General features: G+C 43.5%; 1 protein-coding gene across 5 annotated transcripts in view; it reads right to left on the bottom strand.

Moving 5' to 3' along the window:
- The window catches only part of ALMS1 (ALMS1 centrosome and basal body associated protein), a 64,720-nt gene extending 53,889 nt beyond the window's left edge, over positions 1-10,831 (bottom strand). For 2 of the 5 annotated variants that reach the window (XM_035101147.2, XM_060278325.1), the window contains exons 1-3: positions 10,592-10,829; positions 817-951; positions 212-407 (exon numbers count right to left, since the gene is read on the bottom strand). In XM_035101147.2, coding sequence (XP_034957038.2) covers positions 212-407; positions 817-951; positions 10,592-10,627 — 367 coding nt within the window. In that variant the 5' untranslated portion in view covers positions 10,628-10,829. Of the gene's footprint in view, positions 1-211; positions 408-816; positions 952-10,591 lie in introns of all 5 variants that reach the window. The other 3 variants (XM_060278327.1, XM_060278326.1, XM_060278328.1) reach the window with 3 other exon arrangements.
- Between the last annotated feature and the right edge of the window lie 2,449 nt (positions 10,832-13,280).

Raw genomic sequence — 13,280 nt, 5'->3', positions numbered from 1 at the left:
ACAACTTGGATTAAGAACGCTGCAAACCCGAAAGTAGGTGTTTTGGTTTGTGAACTTTGCCTTGGAAACAGAACATGTTGAGTGAGTGTGTTCCATTTGTAAATTTGAGTCCCCCGCTGCTATGGAAAAGCACGCCTTGGTTTAAGAACGGACTTCCGGAATGGATTAAGTTTGTAAACCAAGGTACCACTGTACTGTATACAGAACATACCCAACAGCCGTGTGTGTGTCACATTGGGTGCTTGCTGCGTTCTGGAGTCTTCAGCGACAGTAATTGAGCCTTCCTCTATGCTTGGAAACTCTGTCAAGTCATGGGTCCCACTGCTCTGACCAAGCCTTCTGCTCAAGGCTGCTGCCAGGTTGCTTGTGTCTATTTCTACATGAGGCTGGTACCATGTTTTCATTTCCTGAAAGTAAAATATCGGAGAGGGGGAAATAGAAAAATGAATGATTCTTCAAGGCAAGCTTTAAAGAACCTATAATCTTCTCCAACAACTTTTTTTTATAGAGAGTGCAAATGCATTAAAATATCTGTTTGTATATGCATCAAAATATATGAAAGAAAAGACTCGAGGACTCCCTACCTCAGGTGGCCCAGTTCTCTGCCTCCATCTGGAGTTCTGTTAGGACCTTTGCTTTTTGCCAGTCCTTTTGGTTGGTTTAGAGCCAGTGTCTCCACCCCAGAGCCATGAAGAACGCTGGGTGACCTTGGGGTACTCACTGTCACCCAGCCTAACTTGTTCCATAGTGATAACATGCGCTACTGTGTGAATATTCTAACTGGATGAAAAAATATGGAAAAGATTGCAAAGTTACCTGATTAGCAGTAGATCTATGTCTGATTGCTTCTCCCAAGGAGATGCCACTGAAATGTGAAACCTGAGTCCCACTGCTGCTTTGGCTTAAAAGCTCTTCTTTCAGACCTTGACGTGGTGGGGTTGTTGCAATAGGCTGAAACAAACAGATCTTTTTTAATAATGATGGCTGGAGAAACTGGTATTTTGTCCTATTTTGTCCTGCAGGACCAATTAGATTATAAAGTTTTACAGCTATTCAGCAATATTTTATATTGCTTGCTTAAGTCAGTGAGGCAAGAGTTGAATACTACGTTGGAACAATGAGTTAAACAGCAAAATCCAATTATCTCAATAGTCACAGGAGCACCCAAAACATCTCTCAGTATCCAAAACTCAGTAAAACAATACTGCATGGCCATCTGTCATAGATGCTTTAGCTGAGATTCCTGCATTGCAGGGGATTGGACTAGATGACCCTTGGATCCCTTTCAACTCTACAGTCATACCTCTTGTTACGAATGCTGCGGGTTGCGTATGACATGGGATATGTACGCGCTGAACCTGGAAGTACCGGAATGGGTTACTTCCGGGTTCGGCGGTTCGCGCATGCGCAGACGCAACAAATGACATGTGCATGCACAAAAGTGCCGAATCGCTCCACACACATGCGCAGACGCGGCGCTTCATGTTGTGTACTGCTCATGTTGCATACGGGGCTCTGGAACGGATCCCGTATGCAACATGAGGTACCACTATACGATTCCATACATCCACATACAGTGGTACCTCATGTTGCGTACGGGATCCGTTCCGGAGCCCCATACACAACATGAGCAGTACGCAACATGAAGTGCCGCGTCTGCGCATGTGCACAGCGCAATTCAGCGCTTCTGCACATGACGTCATTTGTCTCGTCTGCGCATGCATGAACCGCCAAACCGGGAAGTATCCCGTTCCGGTACTTCCGGGTTCGGCACGTACGTATCCCGTGTCATATGCAACCCACAGCATTCGTAACAAGAGGTATGACTGTATTATAAAAATATGCATTTTCCAGGCATGAAGAAACAATGGGTGTTTAACAAACATATTATTGAAGAGGCTGCCTTGTGAAAAAGTTCCAGTTCTTCTCTGGCTTCTTAATCTCCTCATGCCTCAGAAAGGTTAGGATCAGTCCAATACATTTATCTTATATAAAATGCTTATTAACGGTATGGAAATTTATTTATTTATGCATACTACAGCTGCTAGAATGTTACTTGCCCAAAAATGGAAAGACGTGGTAGTCCCGATGAGAGAAGAATGGATACAAAAACTTATGGACTATGCACAAATGGCGAAACTTACTGGAAGAATAAGAAATCAAGGTAACAAACTTTTTTATAAAAGAATGAAAATCGTTTATTGAATATTTACAGATAAATTTTAAACAGATAAAAACACTGGCAGGATTACTATAATAACATGCAGTTTCAAAAGTATATATAATCAAAATAGATGAATAAAAGAATAAGTTATGTTAGAATATGCAGGAAATGATAAAAATAAATTTAAGGAACCGCAGAAAGAGGAGGAAGTAAGTTGAGGTTTGAAATGTTACAACTATTGTTAAATTATAGAAATGTATATAAATGAAAACTATAAATAAAATTATTTTTAAAATAAAACCATAATTTTTAAAATAAAAACATAACCAAATGCAGAAAATCTTTTCCAAGGAAATCTTAGCAAATCATGGTGACCATTAAACTAGGGATGCAACATTTCCAACAATGTTAAAAGTAGACTGTGTCATAGGATTCTTGCTTGTAACAAAATCTAGACTATTCCAAAGCACTTCTTTAAACATATTTCATTCATTATTTGGAAAGGAAATATATTCTGTACAGTAATAGGCACCTGGCAATTTCCCCCAAGATTTCCAGTTTCCCTTTTAAGCTTTCAATTCCCCCCACCCCCTCTAGTTCTGGGTCTCCACATCTCTACCTAGCCTTTGCAATCACTGAACCAACTAAAAATACAATTTCTAGAAAATATCAGCAATGTTAATTGGGTGGGAGCCCTCACCCTTGCCTTACAAGACCATCTGTCATTAATTCCGTGTGTTCTTTCCACATGGCTCCCAGGATCTTAAAAAAACCCCTCTTTCTCTGTCCGTCTACCCAACTCAGCCCTTCCACTTGCATCCCAAAACTCATTTTCTTTCTGCCCCCACTCACACTTGATAGCTTGTTTTAAGATGTTACAATTTCCCCTTTACCTTTGTGCCTACAAGCTGATGTAGTTTGGTAATTAAGCCAGTAAGCTTTTATTTTAAGAGTGGGGATGATGTTGTTGTAAAAAAGAAAAAGAAAAAACGTTAATGGTCTGACACTAGACAAGCCCCCCCCCCACCTTAATTCCAGTTTATTGAAGGAATTGAATAGGATGCATACACCACTCCTGGTCAAATCAAAAGTGGTGTGTAATGAAGCACGAACAATGAAGGCAATTAGTACTGGGACAAACGCAAAAAATGTATTGATTTTAGATATGTTAAGCAGCGGTAATTATGTGGGTGTTCTGAATGATAATCAAACAAGATGAGTAAAGCAGACATCGCCTTCAAAGGGGTCCACAGAGAGCAGATGGAGACTAAAACAGAAGAAGAGTAAATCCACGAGGGAGGGGGCCCACATTTCTTTGGTTTTTTCCTAGTAAGGAGAAGGTTGTTGAAATATCAACAACCTCAGGTATGCAGATGACACAACCTTGATGGCAGAAAGTGAGAAGGAATTAAAGAACCTTTTAATGAGGGTGAAAGAGGAGAGCGCAAAATATGGTCTGAAGCTCAACATCAAAAAAACTAAGATCATGGCCACTGGTCCCATCACCTCCTGGCAAATAGAAGGGGAAGAAATGGAGGCAGTGAGAGCTTTCACTTTCTTGGGCTCCTTGATCACTGCAGATGGTGACAGCAGTCATGAAATTAAAAGACGCCTGCTTCATGGGAGAAAAGCAATGACAAACCTAGACAGCATCTTAAAAAGCAGAGACATTACCTTGCCTACAAAGGTACATATAGTTAAAGCTATGGTTTTTCCGGTAGTGATGTATGAAAGTGAGAGCTGGACCATAAAGAAGGCTGATCGCCGAAGAATTGATGCTTTTGAATTATGGTGCTGGAGGAGACTCTTGAGAGTCCCATGGCCTGCGAGAAGATCAAACCTATCCATTCTGAAGGAAATCAGCCCTGTGTGCTCACTGGAAGGACAGATCGTGAAGCTGAGGCTCCCTGGAAAAGACCCTGGTGTTGGGAAAGATGGTGGGCACAAGGAGAAGGGGACGACAGAGGACGAGATGGTTGGACAGTGTTCTCGAAGCTACGAACATGAGTTTGACCAAACTGTGGGAGGCAGTGCAAGACAGGAGTGCCTGGCGTGCTATGGTCCATGGGGTCATGAAGAGTCGGACACGACTAAACGACTAAACAACAACAACAAGGAGAAGGACCAAATGCAATAGCTGTATTCTGAACATTGTGATCATACCACACCTCTGCTTTATGAATGCACTTGGCTCCCTGTTCTGTTCTAAGCTAAATTCAAATTGCTGGTTTCAATCCTTCATGCCCTTTTTTTTGTTTGGGACCAGGGAAAGATTCCTTGCCTCCATACCTACCTGTCCATACTAAAAGACAGGGGTGGGGAACCTCTGGCCTGCGGGCCAACGTAGGCCTGCCATGGAAACCAAGCAAACTAGCACCCATCTGTCTACCAGCTATTACCAGACAACCTAGCTGTGATGGCAAAGAGTTCTTCTGATACTATGGCAGCACCGCCAAAAGTAAGAGAGTTCGAGAAACAGCGGCAGCAATGGTGAAACGGGAGGGACGGAGACCATGACAGACAGTTAGGAAAGGACAACTACCTATTTAAAAAACGGGACATCCAATTTCTATGAAAGGATCTGCTAACTGTGATTGGAAGGGTCCTTTACAATATTTGCTCCTCATACATACAGCCTGCTTTGCCTCCTACTTCTTTGCACCGCAAACTGGAAACCCTATAAAAGAGTTCTGGCCACCAGATAGAAGGGAGAACTCCTTCTAAATTCCAAAACAGGAGACTAGGCTTCCCTTCTCCAGCATCTAATGCGGAGTACTTTATATGAATTTAACTCATCCAACAGGATCCACAGCATTTTTGGGGGGAGGGGGGGGGCTTCACTTCTGAGCCAAGCAGTATATAGAGAATTCAGGACTTACCGTAGCTGTAACCGTCCTTGTCAGGAGAATGAGTGGGGCCTGGGGCACACAAGACCAGTGAGATATTTCAAATATCTCAGCACAGGAATGAAGACCCAGCAAGCACCAACACGGCAAGGCCTCCCCCCACCCCCACCCCCAACTGCCAGGTGGGGGGAGCCATGCCCTGTCTAAGCCTCAACTGTACTGCTGTCATAAAGACTGAGACCTTTGTGAGATTCGGTTGTCTACCTCACCCTGACAACTTTCACAAATTATCACATCATGTTATATCCTGATACAGAGGGGAAGCTTCCATGCCGAACCAAATACACAAACGTTGCTAGTTGATCCCAAAGAGCCTCCTACTCATTCAGGCTGCTTTCCTCCTTTTATTACTAGAATTCACTTATTAATTGCCTTCTCAACACATAAGATAGTTAAAAACAGTTAAAAACACAAATACAACAAATACATTTAGAACAGAACTAAAACCTTGGGGAGCGATATATACACAAGGCATATCCTAGCATCATGAATGAAGATATTATAATTCAAATCTGTATGGTTACACACTGCAAGCACGCAGATTAAGTATTAACAATAATTCTTTGGGGGTGTCAGAAAGAATGGATGCCAATGATGAACACCAAATAGAACATTTCATATCTCAAAAGCAAGTTAATTAACTAGAGCCTCAAAAACTGCCACATTAGTAACTGGAAGAAGCTAACAACAACAACAACACATTCATGTGACTAGTTGCCAAAGAAAGCGGGGAGGGATGAGGAAATGAAAGAGCAATGCAGAAGGAATACAAATAGCCAAGAAGTTACACCACTGGGTGCAGAAACTCTATAATAATATTTACTTTGGTGGTAGTCAGAAAAGCAAACAGGTACAAATAGACTTAAAACCTCAAATTAATTAAACTGGAATAATCCCTCTCCAGGGATGTGGCATGCAATTGAGATAAAGAGAAGAAAACCTTGTCAGATTTTTGTCAGTGTAAGAATTAGTTCTCTTCACTAAAATATATATTTAGGGGGAGAGACACTGACAGCTATGAACTAAGCTCATTTCATCACAGCTGTATTGATCAATGTGCAAGGCAGAAAAACTCTTAAGTACCTGCTGTATTTAAGAAAACTAAAAGAGCCACCAATGATTTCAGGCTAGGCAAATAATATATACCAGGCTAGAGTCTACTGCAAACAGTGGAGATGGTGTCCAACCATCAACCTATACTGGAATAAATGTTAAGACCCATGTATGTTGTCCCTAGAGAAATGCTGTCCCCAAAGAAATGCATCATTCAAGCAGTAAACACAGAGCTGAGAGAAAATAACTAAGGAACCTAGGAAGCTGTCTCATACAGATCAAGCCAGTGGTCCATCTAGCTCAGTATTCTTGACACCAACTCTCAGCGTCTCTCCAAGGTTTCGGAAAAGAAGCCTTCACAGTCCTACCTGGAGAGATGCCTGGGACTTTTTGCATGTACTTTATACAGCATTTCTACAGCTCAGTGTTAAAAGTAGAAATCATGATACAGGAGACAAGCAAGAGGAGGATGAGAAATTCTCAATAGTTTTACAGCCACAAACATTCAGAAAATTGTATGCCATGAATAAAGGAAGGAAGGAAATACGCATGCTAAGGAAAGAAGAGGTGCCTATTGGCTTGTTCACTCCCCTTGTTCTTTTCGAAGACTTTGGGTAAGCACATACTACAGTTTAGCAGACAAGGAGTGACCAGTTGGGCTGGGCAATATATCATCTAAACCCGGTTCATATCATGATATTGGTTACATAATTTTTGACCTGGCAATATATCGCAAACCAGGGTGGGTGGGTGGGTGGGTGGGTGTGCGCGGGTGCTATGCCAAAATCACAATGCGGGGGAAACTGTGAAGCCAGCCCACACCTCTACAGAGTTCCATCCTTATTACAGACATTGTGATATATCAGTATATCACAATGTTTAGCTGGTGTTATATTGCAATGTTGTAAACTAGACAATGCCCAGTCCTAGAGAACAGCCCAAAACTAAATTTCAGAGGGGGAAATGGCTTTGATGCTCCAAACTTGACATCATACACAACCAAAAGCAGGTTTTAACATAGCAGCTGACATCATACACAACCAAAAGCAGGTTTTAACATAGCAGCTACCTGTGAACTTTCATGCACTGAGATTCAGAAGAACCAACAATTTTACAGAGGGTTTGAAACAACACTAAACTGTAGCTAATTGTAATTGGAAGCAAAAGCTTCTGAATTCCTGCAGGGTGTCTAGCAATGCTCTCATTACAATAAACAACAGTTTATAATGATGTCTGAATGCAGCCATTGCTATACAACCAGCAGAGTTTATCTTCTGTGGCATAATTCAAAAAGTGTGCTACTGGGGTGGCACAATCCACCTGACCCTTCAGAATTAGCTAACTCTTAATTGGAGTGGATACCGTCAGCAAAGGATGTATGCTGTGCAATGAGCACTGATCAGTTCCTGATTGGGAGATTTTGACAGGTCACAAAACCTTGTTGCCAAGAAAAATAAAGTATTCGCTCTAGCTGCTTAACCTAAGGAGTTGTGCAGTATGCCAGGAATTATTCAGGTTTCCCAGAACTCAGATACTTGCACTGTCTGCCGCACAGGAGTTGAAGGGAGGGTTGTGCCAGCACAGCAGAACACAGCGTTGGAAACAGATATATAAGCTAATCACCAAATGGCACAATGGAACGTCCAAGCACCTTGGCATTCATTATCTTTATTAATTTCATTTCTATAGCGCTTTGCATTTTAAAGAAAAAAATCCCCAAAAATCTCATTTCAAGCAGGTAAAATGGTGGGCATCGCTCCTGCCAACAATTTTATTAGCTGAGAATAAAAAAGTTCTTTCAGCCCAGTGAAGTCTTCTATATAGCATTAAAGCTTGCATACTATTTCAGCAACACTCACAGGTCCAATAAACAAATCTGCTTATTCAACAGGATCTATTCTAGACAGAGGCAAGTGGAAGGAAGACAGACACATCCTGAGTTTAATTTCATGTGAAGCCCTGCCTTGCCCCACAGCAAACTCCTTCTAGTCTCTCTCAGAAGTACAAATCTAGAGAGTAGAGACGAGTTGGGAACTAATATAAATCACACTATTTAATTGATTAAAACTATGAATTAACTGCAAGAGATCAGATTTTAAAGGGTCTTGATTTGGCTCACAGGTAGGAACTAACCCACTCCAGGTATAAATAGCAGGAATTTGTATTTTTTTCAATTTGAAGGATGTATCGCTCATCCCTAGGTTCACTAGAGTCCGAAATGATTTTCTACGCTTGAAAATTGGCAGTGAATATCAAGCCTCTCTTAGGCTCTGATAATTACATGTTATGATTAATTTAAAAAATCAAGAACGGCTGCGAACATCGACAGCTGAAGATACTATTTACACCCCAAACATAAACATGTCTAATTGGACTTCAGTAGGGACTTGCTTCAGAACAAACATGCTCAAGCCAGGATGCCTGTAGAAGCAATGTTTTCACTCAGGCATGAGTAAGTTATGGGACAACCATCCACAGCTACCCCATAAACACATGGGGCAAAAGGCTGCATCCACTCTACCCTCCCACTAGAATGCCACTAAAATTACTATATGCCACAATCGAGCTCACACATCCATAAGACTAGTTCACTATGGGTCTCCAGCTGTTTTTGGACTACAACTCCCATGATCCCCAGCTGGCAGGAGCTGTGGTCGGGGATGGTGGGAATTGTAGTTCAAAAAACAGCTAGAGACCCAAGTTTGGGAAACCCGGAGATCTCCCTAGCCTAGACAAATATTTTGACTTCCAAAAATGAAAGTCACAGGCATCCACAGAGCAGTGGCAAACAGATCTGAAAACTTTACACCATCACCACCGTTCCAGATGATACTTCACACCTCCTTCCTCCCAGCGTAGGGACAAACCAAGGAGTGGCCAATTTAGCATTACACCCAAACCAGCAACTCAAGGTTGGTTGGTTTCTAAGAAGCTACAATTGCAATTCTAAGCCAGCTGCTCCATGGTTAGCTCCCTGCTGGGCAGAAAGGGAGAGAGAACTGTTACTTCCGAATGTGGCCAGTGTAAAATAAAACTAATCTTCATATTATTTTTTGAAAACTCTAAGGCACATATGCAAATTCATAGCATAATAAAAATAGTACATATTTACTTATAAGGAAAGTATCTGTTCAGCAAGACCTCAAAAGAAGGTCACAGCCAGCATACCTTGCTTTTTAAAAAGGTCAAGTGATTCCCTTCCTACATTTCTGTTCTCCTCTCCATTATAAAATGCCCTGGGAATTTTCACTGGAGAACAATTATAGTAAATAATAAAATAAACTTCACTCAGGCACACTGTAAGCAGTTTACTTGCAAGTCCCACATCCCCTGCTAAACTCCTAGTAGTGCCTTTCCTTAAATTATGAAAGCAACAATGCTAATTCGGGTTACTGCAATGGGCTGTATGTGGGGCTACCCTTGCGGATGGTCGGCAGGCTGCCGTTGGTGCAGAGATCAAAACCCAGGGTGCCTGAAGGCAGCATAACTATTTGCACTGGCCGCCAATCTGCTACAAGATTTTGGCAAGAAGATATAAGGCCCTTTGCAGCTCAGGACTACATTACTTATGTAGTTTGACTTATTAAAGGCAAACTTAACTTTTAACAAATCTAACAAAGAGCATGCAAATGCACTGTATTTAGGAGAATTCCTACAATGAATCCCAGGTGAAGAAAATGTGCCGTACCTAAAGTCACAAACCTGCACAACAGAAACAGCAGCCAACTCATTATTAGACAGTTTGCATAAAAGCTTATAAACCCAAGATACAACATACCATCCAAATAAACCAGAGCTTTTCCAAACTGTGTGTTGCGACACCTTGGTGTGTCAGCTGCGACGGTTAGGTGTGTCATGCGAACGCTCTTATAAGGGGTTAGCTTAACCTCTGGTTTGCTAGGTAAACTGCAGGACTACGTCGCGAAATGACGCGTGTCTAAAAAGCATGTCACTGACATGAAAAGTTCTGAAAGCTCTGATATAATAAACCAAAAGAGGTAGAGATTGGGGGTGTGGGGTGTGGACAAGGTGCTCCCTGCTCCACACTGTGGACTAGCACCATGGGAAACGCATGGGGGGGGGGGAGAGTCTGCAAGTTCAAAGTGTGCGCAGACACACAGACATCATTTATAACTTTTTGTTTTAATATGGGGGAAGGGATAGGATTTCCGCTTCTGATGCATTTCCACACTTGCAAGCACAAAAAACCCCACAGTAATATGAATGGGAGGGGGGCAGTGAAGTGCCCTTAAAAGAAGCCCCCCAACTGAAACCCCTCACCCCCTAATTAAACCCCACCACCACCCCCAATTACAGCCCCCCATTAAAGCTTCCTCACCCCCATAATAATAATTTACTATTTGTACCCCGCCCATCTGGCTGGGTTTCCCCACCCACATTAAATCCCCTCACTCCCAATCAAATCCCCCACCCCCAATTAAAAACCCCCACCCCCACCTATACTCACGGGGACTTGGCCCTCCTCCTTCTCAGGCCCCTCCATGGCTGTGGGGAATTGAAGGGAGTCGGGGGCGCTAGTAACGGCAACTGTGGGGGGTGGGGGTGGCTCAAAGCTCCTCCCCTTTCAGCGCCCCCCCCCCCGCCCTCTTTTCTTTCTCCCGCTCCCGAGCGAGCCTCCCGAGTCGAGAAGTGCGCATGCGCATGCGTCCGCTGGGCCGCTCTCTTCCCGCTCGCTCGTTGTTAGGGACTCGCTCTAAGGAGGGCGGGACGGGAAGGGGGCGGGGCTTCCTCGCGCGCCTGCTCCTCCCGCCCGATGCCGGCGCGAGCGAGCGAAGGAGCGAGCCGTTGGAGAGAAGTGAAGATGCGCGCGCAAGCGACGGAGTGGGCAAGGCGTAACGCCCGTCCTAGGTCCAGGAGCCAATGGGCTGGACGGCTCCGAGCGTGCCTCGCGCCCATTGGGCGAGGGGCTTCGCGAAAGAGGGCGGAGCCTCCAGCTTCGTGTCCGTGCGTGCTCTCGGGCGGGAAAGCGGGGGGGGGGGGGAGATTCTGAAAGACCCGGATGACAACATTCCCTATTAGCCTGCTGGCTGCCTCTGAACATGGAGGCTCTACTCAGCCCTCGCAGTTCATAATCCTGGATAACATTTTTCCTCCTCCATGAATTTCTCAATATTCCTAGATTTGGAGGGCGCCCCAGAGGTCATCTAGTCCATCTGCCAGGAATGACAGGAGGGATTTAATTTTTTAAAAATGTTTTAAATAGTTGTTTTAGACTGAGGGTTCCCCCCCCCCATGGTAATTTCATCATTGTGTTCTTTTTGTAAACCGCTCCAAAGTTTATCGGTTTTGACAACTAAGCAGTGTGTGCATTTTATGAAATGAAAAAAAATGCTACTTAAAGACTTTGTTGTAAACGAAATCTGCCCTTATTCCCTTAGTCGTTTGTAGGTTCTCCATCTGTAGGAGAAAATAACAGAGGACAACCAGAGAATATTGAGAAGCAAAAAAGCTTGTAAGCCTGATCTTTATTGAACTGTTGCAACAGGGTGCTCCCTTCACAGGCAGGAGAGAGGAGGAGGACCCAGAACGAAGGCGTGCAAGCCCTAATATTGACATTTTAAATTGCCTACCCTGGAGTCCAAGACCAGAAGGTCAGTGGTTCGAATCCCGCGATGGGATGAGCTCCCGTTGCTCGGTCCCAGCTCCTGCCCACCTAGCAGTTCGAAAGCACATCGAACTGCAAGTAGATAAATAGGTACCGCTCTGGCGGGAAGGTAAACGGTGTTTGCATGCGCTGCTCTGGTTCGCCAGAAGCGGCTTAGTCATGCTGGCCACATGACCCAGAAGCTGTATGCCAGCTCCCTCGGCCAATAAAGTGAGATGGGCGCCGCAACCCCAGAGTCGTCTACGACTGGACCTAATGGCCAGGGGTCCTTTTACTTTTACCTTTACTGGATATTGAAGCTATTAACTAATATAACACAAGGTATCCATTTTGCCCTAAGGCTGGCTGCTAATTTATTCAGTCTGTAAGTATGGTAAGTTTTGATGTAATATTTTATTTCACTCATATCTTTTTTTACCACCTTATGATGTTTACATGAAAGATTGCATAGATTCTGCTGATGAAGGCATGTATAAGGGGGTACAGGGGTGCTGCAAACCCCAAAGATCCCCCAGAATCTCTATTTATTATCATCAAACAGGACATATCTTAGCACAGGGGTTATATGCTGGCACCGCCTCATACCTGGCAACAATCATGTTGCAGCATTCTGCACTGAGGTGGAATCTAGACACATACTTTAAAACACTGTGAAAATGCTTTTTTAAAAGTGTTTTGAAAAATATATTGAATTTGCCATAAGCTCACCATCTCCTCCTAGTGGTACATTTGTATAATGCACTTAAAACGTTATATTTGCAGCTGTATAGCTGAGTCCCGACTGCAGCTTCCGGCTCAAGCCCCACCTAGAGCGCATTGCAGTAATCCAGTCTTGAAGTATCCAGCGCATGAACTACTGTGGCAAGGCTTTTCCCGGTCGTCCAGGAATGGCACTCAGTGCAGGCAGAAGGGTGGGTAGGGAAGATGGAGAGACACATAGAAATAAATGGGGACAGAAGGAACCATCATGCTATCTTCACAGATCATTTTCCAGACCCATGGAGAAATCAGAAGATTGAAATATAGCTGGGATTGAGCCACCAGTAAGTCTACCCTGCCATCCAGAAAAACAAAAACAAAAAAATGTCCAAACTGTTACAGGGAAACCAGGATCGAGAGAAAAGCTGGAAGGGCTGGAGCTCTAAGCAGAAGCACTCCTCGCTGCAACACTTTATTGCAGCATGAGCCCACTTGTGGCGTCCAAGGAATTGCAGTTTAGGGAGTAAAGAAGCCAGGTGCCACCAATAAGCAAGATTTAGTGCAAACTGGCTTGGACCTGCACTGTTAACCTGTTGCAACAACGTTTTGAGGCACCTTGAAGATTTAACAAATTTATTGCGGTGTAAGAACAGTGACCCATTGCAGACGGAAGTAACTGGCAATAACCTTTGCTAGCTTTCCCATGTTTATGTATTCATGGTTGTGATTAAGTGTTAAATAAATTGGACCAAATCCGCTGATCAACCTTAAGTAAGCAGCTTTTTTTAAAAAGTCACCCTTTCATCTTCAGACATGCAAGCAAAAAAGAAGT

This window comes from Zootoca vivipara, chromosome 9 (assembly GCF_963506605.1).
Source record: "Zootoca vivipara chromosome 9, rZooViv1.1, whole genome shotgun sequence".
Classification (NCBI taxonomy): domain Eukaryota; kingdom Metazoa; phylum Chordata; class Lepidosauria; order Squamata; family Lacertidae; genus Zootoca; species Zootoca vivipara.
This window is presented reverse-complemented; position numbering and strand designations above follow the sequence as displayed.